The sequence below is a fragment of the Ovis aries genome, chromosome X (genome assembly GCF_016772045.2).
Source record: "Ovis aries strain OAR_USU_Benz2616 breed Rambouillet chromosome X, ARS-UI_Ramb_v3.0, whole genome shotgun sequence".
NCBI lineage: Eukaryota > Metazoa > Chordata > Mammalia > Artiodactyla > Bovidae > Ovis > Ovis aries.
The window spans coordinates 110,192,792-110,209,568 of record NC_056080.1 but is presented as its reverse complement, the minus strand read 5'-3'; the positions used below and the strand labels follow the sequence as shown (position 1 = coordinate 110,209,568).

The following is a 16,777-nucleotide window of genomic DNA, read 5'->3' as shown; positions in this document are numbered from 1 at the left end:
GTGTAGAGTCTTCTCTTGTGTTGTTGGAAGAGTGTATTTGCTATGACCAGTGCATTTTCTTGGCAAAACTCTATTAGTCTTTGCCCTGCTTCATTCCGCATTCCAAGGCATATAGATATAATATATTTATGATATATTATATATATATTTAAATAGATGTAAATATGCATAAGGGCTTCCTTGGTAGCTCAGCATTAAATAATCCGCCTGCCAATGCAGGAGATGTGGGCTTGATCCTTGAGTCAGGACGAAACCCCTGAGAAGGGCATGGCAACCCACTCCAGTATTCTTGCCTGGAGAATCCCCATGGACAGAGGAGCCTGGTGGGCTACAGTTCATGGGGGTGCAAAAGAGTTGGACATGACTAAGCAACTAAACAACAACAAAATATATGTTAATAATAATTTTTAATGTAAAAAATATACATGATGTACCCACATGTCCTGGCGAAGTTCCTGATACATAATAGTTACCCATGTAAGTGTTTGGTGAATGAGTTTTGTCTCCTCTCTTTCCATTCTGTCTTTTTGTCACACTATAATGACAATTTGTTGAAAGACTTTATGTCTCATTAATCTTTGTATTTCTTAATATTTAATGCCATCTAGCATATCATAGGCATGTGATAAATCCTTGTTGAGTATTGTCCAAGGATATTTCCCATTTCTTCCATATTTTTTTTCACAATCATATCTGTGATCATTTTAAATGCATGTTCCATAATAAGAAGACTCTTTAGTTAGAGAACATATTGTAAAGCAATTGTTTCTTCTGTATTTTATATCCTAAAGAACAGTATGATATGATGTACCTGAAGGAAACTAGGATTGTGAGCCAAATCAGCAATCTGCATTCTTCCCTTATTTCCAGCTTTTTTTTCTTTTTAAAATATTTTTACCATTTTCTCCCCTTCATGCCTTTTTCCTCTAAGCAGTCCTTCTTGTCTTTAATCTTATTATTTCTGATGATAAGTTAGTAACACTTTAATGCATATTTGTGTGTTTACATTTCAAGAGTTCCATTGGGAGAGGAATCTCTAATGGTGAGATTTAATATATTGTGGCACTTAAAACGGGGGATGTGTAGAAATACTGGGGTTTCTTCTCTGTGCCTTAAATCTCAACATTCCCTACACTACATTAGTCTATGATAATTATAACTTTAAGTTTTCTAACTAACAGAGATTTTGTTGTTGTAGTTCAGAGTTCAGAGGTAATAATCCTTTTACACAGTTTATATGCATTATTTCCATATGATATAGTTTCAAGAATAAATTTTTTAAAAAAATCAAAATCAGGTCAAGAAAACATGGGAAGGTTGACATAGCTGCTACACGTTTGTCTCTGTGCTTCCTAGCAGCCAAGGGGAAAAAATATTAAATGATTTTTACTGCATACTGAACACATATTGTGTGCCAGGAATTTTGCTAGCTGCATTGACCTTATATCTATCTTCACTACAGCCATGGAAGGTAGGTGTTATAATCCTCATCTTGAGGGGAAAGTTTCTGAAGTTGGAACATTATCTTGCCCCGTGTCACAAAACTAATTCCTTAAGTGGAGCGAAGATTCAAATCCAAGGACTCTCTGACTTCATAGTCTGTTCTCTTATATAATTCTCATGGTCAGAAAGGAGGAAATATAATGAATCCATAGATAAAGACTTTTGTCATTATATTATAAAATTAATTTTCTGTGTGACATTGTATAAAGGGGACATTGAGCAATGTGATGAATGGTGCCCTTCATAACAGATTTACAGTAAATGCAGAAAGAATATCCATATAGCTGTTTGGCTATTTTTAATGACCTTTGATAACTGTCTAAAGCATAACATTAAAGTGCGGGTGAGTGAAACTGATTCAGCAAATACTAAGCCAATACGATCCTATGGTACAGTCTTCTGGTGGCCTAAGGTGATTAAAAAATAAAACTGAAAATATGTGAACCAGACTTTAGAATGCTATGATATTAACAAGGGTTTTGATAGAGAGCAAACTCAATTGTTCATTCATTCAGCAGAAGATTATGGGCCATCTATACAGAAGGCACTGTGCTAGGTTCTGGGGATCCAAATATATTTTTTAAAAAATATTTCTATTTCAAAGGGTCTTGCACTTATTTTAGAATTAGGTGAGCCAGTGCCTGCAATGAAGTAAGTTAATTGCTATAATGGAAGTGTGTACATATTGTACAAGAAAAGATGCCCTTAGACCTATCTGGAAGAATCAATGAAATAATCACAGTGGAGGAGTTAATGTTTGACTAGAAGGTAGCAAAAGTTCTTCCCTTCCACACTGTGTTCAATTAGAAGTGACTGAACAAATAGCATGAAGTTTGGGGTTCTGATATACCAGTTAAAGATCTGAGGCCTCTAAAATTTCAGTAGTATTATTCAACAAATATTGGCTGACTATTTCTGTGACATGCTCAACACTGGAGTTACAATAGTGAACACAACAGATACTGCCTCTGTCCTCATGAATTTTTCATTTGATCTTTTGGTAGATACAGACATTAAACCAAGAGTCACAGGAGTATCAACAGTCATGCCATTTCACCTGTGGTAAATGACATGAAGTAAAGTTAAGGGGATTTCCATGTATAGAAGATCAGACCTAGTCTGGGTTGGTCAAGGAGAGTCTCTATAAGAAAGTGATAACATAAAATCTGAAGGATAAGAACTTAACAAGGTCAAGTACCTATGGGAGGTAAAGGTGGGAAGATCTATAGGTAGAAAACATTCCAGGCAGAGAGAACAGCATGCAAAAAAGGATCTGAGGCATGAAGTTATGTAATGTCACAGAGAAAATTAAGAAGGGCCAGTATGTCTTGAGCAGAAAAAGCAATGAAAAGAAGATAGTAATGTAGCTGGAGAACCTAAGAACATAAGATCATGCTGGGTCTCGTAGGCTGTGTTAGAGATTTTGGTCCTTATTTTAAGACAGTAGGAAAATATCAGTTTGTTTAAATCAGATCAGTGACAAGACTATATTTGAATTTTGAAAATATTACTTTGGCTGCACTGTGGAGAGTTTAATGGAAGAGACCAGAAGCAGTTGCAGGAAAATCAGTTATAAGGCTATTCTAGATGTCTGGTCAAGACCAAACAGTGGCTCAGGAAAGAGTGACTGCTGTGGAAAGGGTGAAAAATGAATAGATTTGAAAACTGTTAGAAGATGGATGTTGGACCCAAAGATGGGGAGCACTGTGTGTCAATTCTTAGGACTCCAGTTTACTTGGCTGAATGGACGATGGTGCTATTCATTAAGATAGGAAATGATAAAAGAACAGGTATGTGGGAGTCAAAGTTCAGATCTTGAACTTACATGTGCTGAATTTGAAGTTCTGTTTTGATGTCCGAAATATCAAGTAGATAGTTGGCCATGTCAGTTTCAGACAAAGAAACTAAAGATTAATGTCTTCGTTGTGGACAAAGAAACTGAAGTGTGGTTGAAGCTAAGTGTAAGTGGGTATCTAAGTTAGGGAAAATAATAACTGGTATCTCTATCCAGTTAAGACACTACAGAACATGGAATAGAACTGTTTATCAATGAATTTCATAGGCTTCCTTTATGTATCTATCTGATATTACACCATGGTCTGTATACTTTTTTACAGTCACTTCTATCCAATTTAACTACTATCATCAAGTGGGCAAAGGTAGGCAATGTCCTCAAATGAAAGAGAAGGTCTACTTTTTGCACAGGAGTTCATATTTATTTTGACATCTATTAGCAATAGGAACTCCAATCTGGCTGGTTCATAGAATGAAACATTCCAAACTATTCCTTGATCATCTACTTCTTGTTTAGTCACTAAGTCATGTCTCTTTTGTGACCCCCATGGACTATAGCCCACCAGGCTCCTCTATCCATGGGATTTCCCAGGCAAGAATGCTGGAGAGGGTTGCCATTTCCTTCTGCAGGGGATCTTCCCAACCCAAGAATCAAATCTGTGTCGCTTGTCCCTTCTGCACTGGCAAGTGGGTTCTTTACCACTAAGCCACCACGGAAGTCCTGATCATCTACTGCTGCTGCTAAGTTGCTTCAGTCGTGTCCAACTCTGTGTGACCCCGGGAATGCAGCCTACCAGGCTCCTCCATCCACGGGATTTTCCAGGCAAGAGTACTGGAGTGGGGTGCCATTGCCTTCTCCTGTAACTGCATAATGATACACCAATTCAACTTACTGCTATGGGGGAAAAACACCATTTAATGAGACATGCAGCATACTATAAAGTTGTTTCTACAATAAATTTTTCCCATATGAATGCTTATCTATAACCCTACAGATAACCCTAACCCTATAGATTGGACAGAATGTTTATCTATAGATTGGACAGTTAATCGAGATTAATGAGCTGCGAAGTCGCTCAGTCCTCTCCGACTCTTTGCGACCCCATGGACTGTAGCCTACCAGGCTCCTCTGTCTATGGGATTTTCCAGGTAAGAGTACTGGATTGGGTTGCCATTTCCATTTCCAGGGGAAATTCCCGACCCAGGGATCAAACCCAGGTCTCCCGCATTGTAGGCAGACGCTTTACCGTCTGAGCCACCAGGGAAGCCCTGTTTCTACAATAAATTCTTCCCATATGAATACTTATCTATAACCCTATAGATAACCCTAACCCTATAGATTAGACAGAATGTTTATCTATAGATTGGACAGATAATCGAGATTAATGAGCTGTATGTGAGCAGACAAGCAGCTATCTCTGCAAATATTTTATCCCTGTGTGTACTAGTTTTTAGTAAGGGTGTTTAAGTGTGCATTGTATTGCAGTGCACACTCAAGAACTCCCATTTCTGAGATTTCCAAATTGTCTTTGTAACTTTAAATAAGGGAAAGGAGGGAAAGTCATTAGGGTTTAAGAGAAATGAAAAACTTCTAATCTTCCACACTGTTCTTAGTGTTCTTTATGTATTTAATCATCAAAACAACCCAAGGGCATAGGTGTTATTATCCTGTTTATAGATAATGGAAAAAGCCCAAAGAAAGTATACTAACTGACCCAGTTCTAAGATGAGAAAACCACATAAACAGAATTCAAACCATGCTATGTGGCTCTGAGGTCCACTTTCTTAAGCAATACACTAGTGTGTGTGTGTGTGTGTGTGTGTGTGTGTGTGTGTGTGTGCTAGGTCACTTCAGTCATGTCCAACTTTGTGACCCTAGGGACTGTAGCCTACCAAGTTCCAATGTCCATGAAATTTTCCAGGCAAGAAAACGACACTGTTGAGCCTCCCATAAAACATACAAGCAGCTCTGAATCTACCCTCTCAATAAACAAAGCCCAAGCTTGGGCTCTGACGCATTCTTTCCGCTTAGAGGAGATAGAGAGGGAAAGGGCAAGGAAGAGGTCATGGAGTCAAAATTGCCTCTTTCCCTATAATTCTGTTTCTAGTAAATGAAATACTGTGATAAATCTTTCCTTTATTTCCCCATCTGACAGCATATGCCTTTAGTAGTGCCTTTGTCGGGGGAAACATAGCCTGCTGAGTCATCCCTACCAGATTCTGCTTCATGAGGTTTGGAGCAAGTCTCTCATCTGACTACAAACCAGGTTCACAGCTGCTTATCTTAGGAAACTTGACAAGGTCACAGCTTGAAATGCTATGGCTGTATTGTAATTAGAGATTAAGTGACAATTTATTCAATTTAATAATTCAAGAATATTTTGCCTTGTTTGTTATAAATAACAGGCTATCATTATCATGTATTATTTTAAAAACAAGCCTAATTAACTACATTTCTTTATTTTTTAGTGTCTTATACTTGTGGATAAAGATAATGGAAAGGTATACATGTAAATATAGACAAGATGTCAAAAATATTCTTGAGGATAGCCTTGCTTTACATCTATAGACTATGTATCAGAAAGAATTATATAACCCCATTTCTGAAGACAGATACCTCTTTACCTGAGAGTGTGCTTCAATCTCTAAAGCTTCTGTTTCTAAGACCTATTTTTGCATGGAAGAATACATAAAAGAAAGTTTAAGAACACTTCTTCAAAAACACTTGTTACTAACCTAACAGTTTTATTATTACCCTGCCTTTCTTTTTCAGTGCCTTCACCCTGAGACAAATAATTTAACAATCAAGCTTCTGTCCATGATACCACAGTGCAATAACTAATCTTCTCCCTTAACTAATTTTAAATTGGTAATCTAACTTGCTTTTTAGCTAGACAGATCCTTTTTTTTATTCATAGATTAGAAAGGTGGACAGACACAGTTGATAAAATGATCCAGGATGCTGAAAAGCACCATATATAAATATAGAGAGATAAATAGATATAGATGACAACCCTACATAACTTGTTTGAATATATGTAATATATAGATCAATACAGATATCTATATTGACATTATATATATATATATATATATATATATCATCAAGCAAGTTGTGTACCAATATTACAAAAAAAATCCTTCACTTCCCCTGCTCAGATAATTTGATTTTGAAGTATCTTACTTGTAACATTTTTGATATTTAATTTTGTTTCTCTCCTTTGTTCTTTTAGTTTATCAATAGGACAAGCAAGTTTTATAACCATTTAGTGTTTATCTGGAAGGATGTGATGAAGGGGAAGAAGTAGAAAACATCACCTGATCCCTTGAGGAGTTTACAATCTGATTAAGAAAATAACATTTAAATGGATTAAGTGATTAGAGAACAGGATGAGACAGTGCCCTGAAACCATTCATATAAGCCCCTAACCAATGGAGGGGAATCTGGTGTAGGGGAGATAGGTGAGGCCAATACAGATTTACTCAGAGATATGTTAGTAGCACAAAGAAATAATGAATGTACAAATAGATTAGTAAGGACTGACAAGATGTTGTCATACATACTGTGGCTCTCACAGGTAACAAAATATAATGGAGACCCTGATACTCAGAAGGCTATGCAGACATCTGAAATTTTATCTTCAGGCCTTTACATCTACTGCTTTAACAGTAAATGCACTTTAACAATAAATGTGTGTAAACTTATATATTACCAGACATTGGGTTTTCCAAAAAATGGAAGCAATCAAATGTAAAGAAAAGTTCAATTTTGTAAGCCAAACAAAACTGTAAATCTCTCAACATAACTTGGCTCTGGTCTGGAAGCTTTACATCTTGAAGTGAAAAGCTCAAAGAAATCTAATAGTATAGACATAAATAAAATGTGTTTCATGTATTCTAGATGAAATTAACATAACTCATTACAAATACAGAATAGCAATCTGTACATTGTCTAAAAACACATCACTATACACAAATATTGCATATTTATATTATCAAAAAAGTAGAGAGACATAATACTAGGACTATTTATATGGGTGTTATTTTTATCAAACAAAAGCCAAACAAATGAAGGCATATATTATTACATTTTATAAATATTATTTTAAAAGAATTTGTAAAAGAAACAGTGTTTCAGGCATTCCAGTTTTGCCTTTAAATATCCTATGAAAAGCGTTATACATAATTTGCATTCAATATTTATTCATGCATTTTAGAAATTATGGCTGTCTTTGGAAAGTGCACAAAATGCACTAACTGTAAAATTTCCATGATGGGGTAGTTGACATGGTTTTTAAAGGGATAGAAATAGAAAAATTGTATTTATAAAATAATGAGTAGTTGTTATTTACTCCAAGTAAAAGCCTTGGAGTCAGACAGGGATTCACAATCTGACTTTTCCATTTACAAGCTGTGTGACCATGAGGGAGTCATCATTACTCTTTCTGAGCCTCAGTTCTCTCATTTTAAATTATGGCTATAAAAATAGAACCTACCTCACAAAGTTATTGTGAGACCGAATGCACATAAAATATTTGAAGTGTTTAGCACAGCCCTCCAACCTGTGACACAAATACACTATCAATAAATGATAGCTGTTATAAAAATTACTTTTACAATTGAAATATATCTATTTATCTACATATATGTGTGTATACATATATATGTATATATATATTTTTTCCAAAATATTCAGCCTATTTTGTTCTACCACAACAGGAAAAAGCATGCCATGAAGTCTTATTGTATAATATCCATTTTTATGAGGCGGAATAAAAAAAAAGGAAAGCATTATGGCATTATGGTAGGTTAAGTTAAAGGAATTTGCAATCAGTTATTCTCTAGTAATGTCAGTTCTAACTATGAAGTTGTCAGCACTCTTCATTGTCAGGTCTCTCCCTATCTACCATCCTCACCCACCTCCTGATATAGCATTAAACATGGAGAGGAATATGAGGGAGGAGTGGGCACTGTGACTTTCCAGTTGGACGGGAGTGGTGGGAAGGATCCACGGTCTATAATTAATTCACTGCTGCTGCTGCTGCTAAGTCGCTTCAGTCGTGTCCGACTCTGTGCGACCCCATAGATGGCAGCCCACCAGGCTCCCCAGTCCCTGGGATTCTCCAGGCAAGAACACTGGAGTGGGTTGCCATTTCCTTCTCCAATGCATGAAAGTGAAAAGTGAAAGTGAAGTCGCTCAGTCGTGTCTGACTCTTCGTGATCCCATGGACTGCAGCCCACCAGGCTTCTCCATCCATGGGATTTTCCAGGCAAAAGTACTGGAGTGGGGTGCCATCGCCTTCTCCTAGTTAATTCACTTCTCTTCCCCAAATGCACCCACTTCCCTTCCCCAAATGCACCCACTGAGCAAACACGGCTTTAGATAAGACTGGAGTGCGTGCAGAGTTGGTTTCGGCCACCAGTCACGTGTATTTCTGCGTAATTGAGCACGTCTGGACATACTGCTAAACCCATGCTCTGAATTCCTGCTCTCCACCATTGTGTCTATGTGGTTTTATCCTTCTGGAAAGATCTTCATTATCTGTGCTTCTGGAAATCCTGTACATCCCTCAGGCCCTGCCCCAACTTCCCAACGGGCTTCTCACACATGACAAGACTCCGCCTGGGATCCCCATCCTGAAGCTTCAATCTCGACCACAAGACCCTAACCCCACCGGGCGGGAGGTGGAGCCTGGAGAATTATATTTGGAATGCACCCCTGAAAGATGCTGATGCCTGAGCTCAGGGAACTCAATTTGAGAACCCTGGCGGGCGCGGTGGGGGGGTGGGGGGGGCGGGTTGCGATGCGGGGAATCGGTTGAACATTTTTAACAGACTTCAGTACAGTGGTCAAACCAGAGGGGCCACAGACAGCCCTAAAGGAGAGGGTCCTTGCCTCTGCCAAACACCACCATCCCTGGTCAAGTTCACTAAACTGCAACAAAGACGTTCCACAAATCGCACCAACTGCATATTTGTTTCAACAGATAACTTTCAGCGCTCCTTCTAGCCTCATACTTGACTGTACTTTAGCTTTCAGAACTATTTCAGTAAGGATTTTATGAATGTTAGTTGGTTGTTGCTGTCCTGAGGGTCGTGAAACTCCCCAAGTAGGCGATCGGGGGCTTGGGCAGGCGTATTAGATGTGTCTGCTGGGAGACCGCTAGGGAATACCAGAGCACTGGTCCTGGGTGAGTCTCCCCCAGCGGCGGCTCCATCCACCCCTCCCTTCCGACCCCTCCCACCTGCCCCCTTCCGACCTCTCCTTCCTGCCCCCTTCCGACCCCTCCCCGCCCGGCGCGTGCTACCCGGCACCTCACGCCCGCCCCTCCCGCGGCCTCCGCCCCCTCGCCCTCGCCCCCAGCGTCGTCCTTGTCCCACACGGACTTCACTCCCGCAGCCCTCGCCGCTGGCCGCACTTCCCGCCCTCGCCTGGATCCACGTCGCCGCCGCCCTCGCTGCCGCGCGCCGCCCCGCGCTCCGCTCGCCTGGTCGCCTCTCCTCGCCGGGCCGCCCGCCCTCGCCTCCGCCTCCGCCTCCGCCGCGCCCCGGGCTCGGTCGGCTCCGCGCCCCTGGCCGCCTCGGCCCCCCGCCGACTCTACCGCTGCCACGGCCAACCCCGGAGCCACGCGCCGCCGCCGCGCCGCCTCCACCCGCCCGCCGCCCGGCATGGCCCCGCAGCAAACAGGTAGCAGGAAGCGGAAAGCGCCCGCGCTCCAGGAGGCCGCCGCGGGCTCGTCGTCTCAGGTCACCGCGGCGGTGGACGGGGACGGGCCGCTGCCGCTCAAGAAGCCCAAGCGGCCGGCGGCGCGGCGTTCGCTGGTGAACTACCTGAAGGGGCGCGAGGTGGGCGCGCGGGGCCGCGCCAGGCTCCCGGGCTTCGATGGCGAGCTGCGCGGCTTCGCGGTGCGGAAGCTCCCCGAGCTGCTGCAGGAGCGCGAGCTGTCCCTGGGCACCCTCAACAAGGTGTTCGCGTCACAGTGGCTGAACGTCAGGCAGGTGGTGTGCGGTACCAAGTGCAACACGCTCTTCGTGGTGGACGTGCAGTCGGGCCAGATAACGCGCATCCCCCTCATGCGGGATCGCGGGCCTCCTCCGGCCCGCGCCCAGCCGGGCTGCGGCATCCATGCCATCCAGCTGAATCCCTCCAAGACGCTGCTGGCCACAGGGGGTGAGAACCCCAACAGCCTTGCCATCTACCAGTTGCCAACGCTGGACCCCATGTGCCTGGGCGACCGCCACGGCCACAAGGACTGGATCTTCGCCATCGCCTGGATGAGTGACACGGTTGCCGTGAGCGGCTCCCGCGACGGCACCTTGGCGCTCTGGAAGATAGACCCCGACATATTCCAGGGCAGCATTGCCTGGCACAGCGACGCAGGGCTCCCCGTGTACGCCCACATCCGTCCTCGGGATGTGGAGAACATCCCCAGGGCCAGCACCAACCCCAGTAACCGCAAGGTGCGGGCCCTGGCCTTCAGCGCCAAGAACCAGGAGCTGGGAGCCGTGTCCCTGGACGGCTACTTCCACCTGTGGAAAGCCCGGAGCACCCTGTCCAGGCTGCTGTCCATCAGGCTGCCCTACTGCCGAGAGAACGTGTGCCTGACCTACTGCGATGAGTTGTCCCTCTATGCGGTGGGCTCCCAGTCCCATGTCTCTTTCCTGGATCCGCGGCAGCGCCAGCAGAACATTCGGCCACTGTGCTCCCGCGAGGGCGGCACGGGTGTGCGCTCCCTGAGCTTCTATGAGCACATCATCACCGTGGGCACCGGCCACGGCTCTCTGCTCTTCTATGACGTCCGCGCGCAGAAGTTCCTGGAGGAGAGGGCCTCGGTCAGCCTGTACTCCTCTCCGGGGCATGCAGGGAGGAAGCTCAAGCTGACCTGTGGCAGAGGCTGGCTCAACCATGATGACCTGTGGGTGAACTACTTCGGTGGCATCGGCGAGTTCCCCAATGCGCTCTACACCCACTGCTACAACTGGCCGGAGATGAAGCTCTTCGTTGCTGGTGGCCCTCTACCTTCAGGCCTCCATGGAAACTATGCAGGCCTCTGGAGCTAAGGATGGCCGCCCTGTCCTCAAAGTGCCCAGATTTACCTTCCAGTCCCCTCCCACTTTCCTCCTTCACTCTGTGTTTGTGCTTTTGACTCTGTGTGGCTTTTATCTTCCAGGGGAAAGGGGTCCAGTTTACCTCTGCTTAGTTTATTAGGCGAAGAGAGAGAAGGCAAAAGTGGTCTCTTGGGCAGTCAACACTTGGCTTTAAGATTTTTCTGCACCTCCTCCAACCACCATCTCTTTTGCCTCTCACACAGAATTTTGGCTAATCCTTAATTGTGTTCTCATTGAATGATTCACACGTGCTTTCTCTTGGCTCACACAGTCATGGTTCCTACTATAATTCACTACTTTAGTTTGATCAATGTTTCAATAGTAACTTCAGGTCTTTTACACATTTCAGATATATTGTGTTTCTGGGAAATGTGTGCTATAAAGTGTCTTTTGGGCTGATCCAAGGAACTACCCATCATATAACAGAGCAGGTTTATAGCCCTACTCCAATTAGAAAATGCATTTCAAGTTCTAGATTGTCACCATTTGGGGTATGTTTCATTTGGATGTTGGAAACTGTGTTTGTTGTTTGTATATTGTTGGTGTATAAAACACTTTAAAATATGTTCTCTTTTTTAAAAAATCTTATAATTATGTTCATCCTATTAATCACAATTTTGATTATTTAGTAAAAAATTTAAGCATCAGTACCCCCAGGCCCTCAGTCTTCTTGTCTAAATATGCTATATTATAGCCTGCTTACTTGGGTAGTATTTATGCTACAAATTTTAGAGCTAATCAGAACTGGCCTCTATGTGGCAGGACAATCAGGGAGGTACTTTTGGGGGTGAACGTTTCTTTACATTTTAGGTAACACTATCCAGGCAGCCATTTATAGAGAAAGGCTGACTGTTGTGTTCAATGTAGGTGTTGTTGACCATTTTTTATTGTATATGTGGATAAGCCTTTTATCTGGATTGAGTATGTGGTGCACTGCAGGAAAGAAAAATAAAGTACATTCAGCATTTTGGCAATTAAGTGCTACGCTAAAGTTTCTGAATGCTTAAACATATTTTTTCTTAATTGCCCTTCTAGGAATATATTAAAGTCAAAATCTTCCAGAAGAGAAACAAGGTGAAATATCACCTATGCACATAGTACTCTGTATGTTTGGTTTTGAAAAGCAAACTTATGCTCTTATCATGGGTTAAAAGATTCAGTGACATCTTGAATACCATCAGGTCAGTTGCTCAGTCACGTCCCACTCTTTGTGACCCCATGGACTGCAGCACGCCAGTCTTGAATACCTTATCTAAATATATTTGCTACCGGTTAGGGCAGTTAGGTGTCTTGTGTTTTTAAGATGATTTAACACACTGGTTTTCATTTACACGACCATACATATTGTGCTCATAACCACCTACTCACACATACTATGTACTTGGGTATGTGTATATGTTACTTCCCATGTGAGGAAAAGGCATAAATACATGCCATTTTACATATGAAGATATTTTATATATTTTAAACTACATCTATCAAGACTTTCCACATTTTGTTTTAACTTAAGTAACACATGAATGTGAAAAAAGAATCATACTTTATAAAAGTGTATAGTAAAAATTTAGTCTCATACCCCAAGTTCCCTGATTTGCCTCTGGGTCAGAAGAGTACATCCTGTGTGTCTATCCACTTAGAGATAGTCTATATATGTGTGTGTGTGTGTGTGTGTGTGTGTGTGTGTGTGTGTGTGTGTGTGTGTGTCTGTGTGTGTGTGTGTGTGAAAGCATATATGTATATGTGTATGCAATTTTAATACAGATGATAGCATGTGTTTTACATATCCGTGCCTTTTATAACCAAACCTTAAAGATTTTCTCTCATACATATCTACCTAATTCATTTTAATTGTATAGTATTCCCTAAAATATGATTGGGACATAGTTTATTTCTTCTTAACATTTTGATTTTGTTACTATGAACTGTTTTACAGTGATTACTTAGGTGCATACATCTTTATGCACATGTGAAAGTATATCTGCAGGGTAAATTCCTAAAAGTGGAACTGCTGGGTCAATTTTATATTTAATAGCCATTGCCAATTTACCCTCCAAAAGGTCCTACCAACTTAATCTCCCATAAGTAATGTATACACGCCTGATTCACCACACTCTTGCCAACAGTGTGTCATCAAATTCTGTACTCCTTGCCAATCAGATATCCACTTAATCTTGATCCTTTGTTTCTAAGCCACTGTGGCCAAGTTAATTGGATTTGTGGTCAGAGTACCAAGTAAGTTCTGAAATAAAGATCAAGAATATGAGGAAATGAGGGCAAACAATAAAAATACTGTCAAACCAAAGGCAGAGAACACCTGCAGTTCAGGTTCACATATCTGCAAATGGATTACATAAGACTACATTTCTTAAATGCTCAGCTGGACCTAGTAGGGTTTCCTGGTTTATTGTACCCTGGCTTCACTTGGATTCAGTGTGTCACATGTTACTGAAGAAAATTCAAGGAGATGATGAGAGTCTGCACCAGGATATTTGAGGTAAGTGTGGAGAGGGAAGGAGGTATTAGAAAAAATGAGGGGAAAATAAAGTGAACAAGCAGTATTTGGTATTTCACTTGAAGGGTGAATAAAACCAGAGAATTTAGGTGGGCTCTAAGACTCTGGGATTGAATGTCAGTGAATAGTGGCAACAGATGAATATAGAAAATGGAGCCGCAGAGGATATGTGTGGAGGGTGATTAACTCAACTGGGGACATGTGGAATTTGCAGTGCCTTTGTGGCACCTTGAGAACATACCCAGTAAAGAACTGGTTACATATTCCAGAATGAGATTTCTCACTGCTGGAAAGGTGAGTGATATGAAATGCTGGGAAACTCTCCCTTTTAGGGGCAAGTAGAATAGAAAAGCCTTTAAAAGGGGGAGGGGGAGGGCAGAATATAAAATAGAAGAGGCCTATTTTACCCACATGCAAGGATGTCATCAGCATGAGACAACACATATTTCTAATTATTTTATAATAATTTTTAGTATCCACCTCAGTCAAAAAGGGCAGTTTTTTCTCTCAGATATCATCCCTAAGTATTTGCCCCAGGATCTCATATTGGTCCACTAATGAAGCTTTATCCTTGGTCAACTGCTGGTACCTTCTTGGAGAATGAAAAGTCAGACTTTGGTCACAAAGCAGGACTTCACAATGATTGCTGTACCACTTAACCTGCTGGTCTGAGATGTCTCCAGAACTCTCAACAGCCTGCTGGCACTGGCAGGCTGGCAGACATGCCAAAGCCCTGGCAGCCTCACAGAGGTGGAGTATCACCAGCTGCTAGTAGCCCGTGTTTGATTTCCTGCCTCAGTGCCACAGGTGCAGGGCTCTGCCACCTTTCCAAGGCTACCAAAGGACACGGGGTATCCGGTGGAGGATGCTCATTTCCTCGGAATTACAATCACAAAAGCACACATACAGAGAATTTAAGAGTGAAGAAGAAGAAACAACCACAGGCACAGATTTATTTATAAGGTGTGCATGCATGCTCAGTTGCTCAGTCATGTCCGACTCTTTGCCACCCCAAGGGCTGTAGCCAGGTAACTGTAAAATCCGAGTGAAGAAATTACCGAAAGATACAAATAACTAAACTGTTTCCAAGAATAGATAAGAACAGACCATTAACTCTAGAAAACTCTGAATGCTACTTTATTTACGTACTTGCCTTTCCTCTAAGAAAATCAAACATATAAACATATAATTATACACATGTAATAGGCATGCTAACCCTGATGATCTCACAAAGAAATTATTTCCCATTGTGAAGGAATATTTCATTTTGAGCCACTTTAGAACCCAAAGGGAAAAGTTTCCTTTTTTCTATAGGAGGGCAGCATAATATTGATTTAAAAACTTTACTAAAATTGCACAAAATGAGAAAAGACTAGTTTTACATATATAGATAGATAAATGCAATGTGTTTTTCAAATATAGTGAATTTAACCCATCAGTGTATTTAAGGGAAACCATACCATGCAAAGTGAAGCTAATTCTTTTTTTTTTTTTTTAACTTTACAATATTGTATTGGTTTTGCCATACATCATCATGAATCCTCCACAGGTGTACACGTGTTCCCCATCCTGAACCCCCCTCCCACCTCCCTCCCTGTACTATCCTTAGGTTTTTAATAAAACCCTACTACAATTCTGATAAAGTCCTTAATAAAGTATGAGGAAATATAGTCTTCATATGGAGAGTGTGTTCATGTGCTGTGTTTCAAACCTGAATCACAGTCCTCTTTAATGGTACAACATTGACTAGAATTAAATAGAACAATAAAATTCCTCACAGAAGAATTCCTATGAAAGTAAGGAACAAGACAAGGATTCTAAAAGTCACCACCAGTATTATAAAAATTCTAGATGTGGCAGTTTTTAAAGATAGGAAAATGAAAGAGAAATATTGGGAAAGGAAGAAGTTATAATTACTTGCAGATGATATGATTTTAAAAAAATAGAAATCCAAAAGATCATTGATAGCAAGAGTGATTTTTGAAATGGCAAGCATGATTGGAGGACTGTCCATGGATATGCTTGACTAGTTAGATTGTTCTCCAAATGATGGAATACTAGCTGCTGCTGCTGCTAAGTCGCTTCAGTCATTTCCGACTCTGTGTGACCCCATAGACAGCAGCCCACCAGGCTTCCCCATCCCTGTTCTTCAGGCAAGAACACTGGAGTGGGTTGCCATTTCCTTCTCCAATGCACTAAAGTGAAAAGTGAAAGTGAAGTCGCTCAGTCATTTCTGACTCTTCGCGACCCCATGGACTGCAGCCTACCAGGCTCCTCCGTCTGTGGGATTTTCCAGGCAAAAGTACTGGAGTGGGGTCCCATCGCCTTCTCCGGATGGAATACTAGAGAGCTGTTAAAATTCTGGAGTTGATTATTTACTGACATGGAGAAGTAGCTTTGATAATGTTAGATGAAATAAATAAATTGCAAACCAGAGGCATACTATAATCCTATCTTTGTTTAAAGTTAGGAGGGGGAAGATGAAAGGAATAAGCATACATTATATATAAGAATATATATAAAAGGGTTAACTGTATGTCTCTAAGATGTGGTATAATATGGGACTCTTTTCTTATTTTATATATTTATGTAATGTTTGAACAGTTTGTACTGACATTGATTTTTTAGTAAACATAAGGGAAGAACAACAATGAAGATATATTTCAAAAGGCCTGGATGGGGAAGAGAGGAAAGGAAGAAAGCAATGATCAATGGTGCTCAGTGCAGGAAGAAGTTCAAGATGAGACAAATCCATTTTCATGGAATATGGGAGTCCACTGAGACCTTTTGCCAGAGGAGTTGCAATAGCAATCAACTAAATGTTCTCCAAGAAGGATAAGGTTTCGGTGTGTCTCACAA

General features: G+C 41.5%; 1 protein-coding gene across 1 annotated transcript; it reads left to right on the top strand.

The window, feature by feature from the left end:
• The first annotated feature begins 9,941 nt into the window (after window positions 1-9,941).
• DCAF12L2 (DDB1 and CUL4 associated factor 12 like 2) lies at window positions 9,942-12,380 on the top strand. The gene has a single exon (XM_004022369.6). It carries the CDS (start codon window positions 9,967-9,969, stop codon window positions 11,356-11,358), a length of 1,392 nt encoding a protein of 463 aa, XP_004022418.1. The 5' UTR covers window positions 9,942-9,966; the 3' UTR covers window positions 11,359-12,380.
• Window positions 12,381-16,777: the final 4,397 nt, after the last annotated feature.

Coding starts and splice junctions, on each gene's coding strand:
- DCAF12L2 (XM_004022369.6), top strand. CDS start 9,967: ATGGCCCCGCAGCAAACAGGTAGCAGGAAGCGGAAAGCGCCCGCGCTC.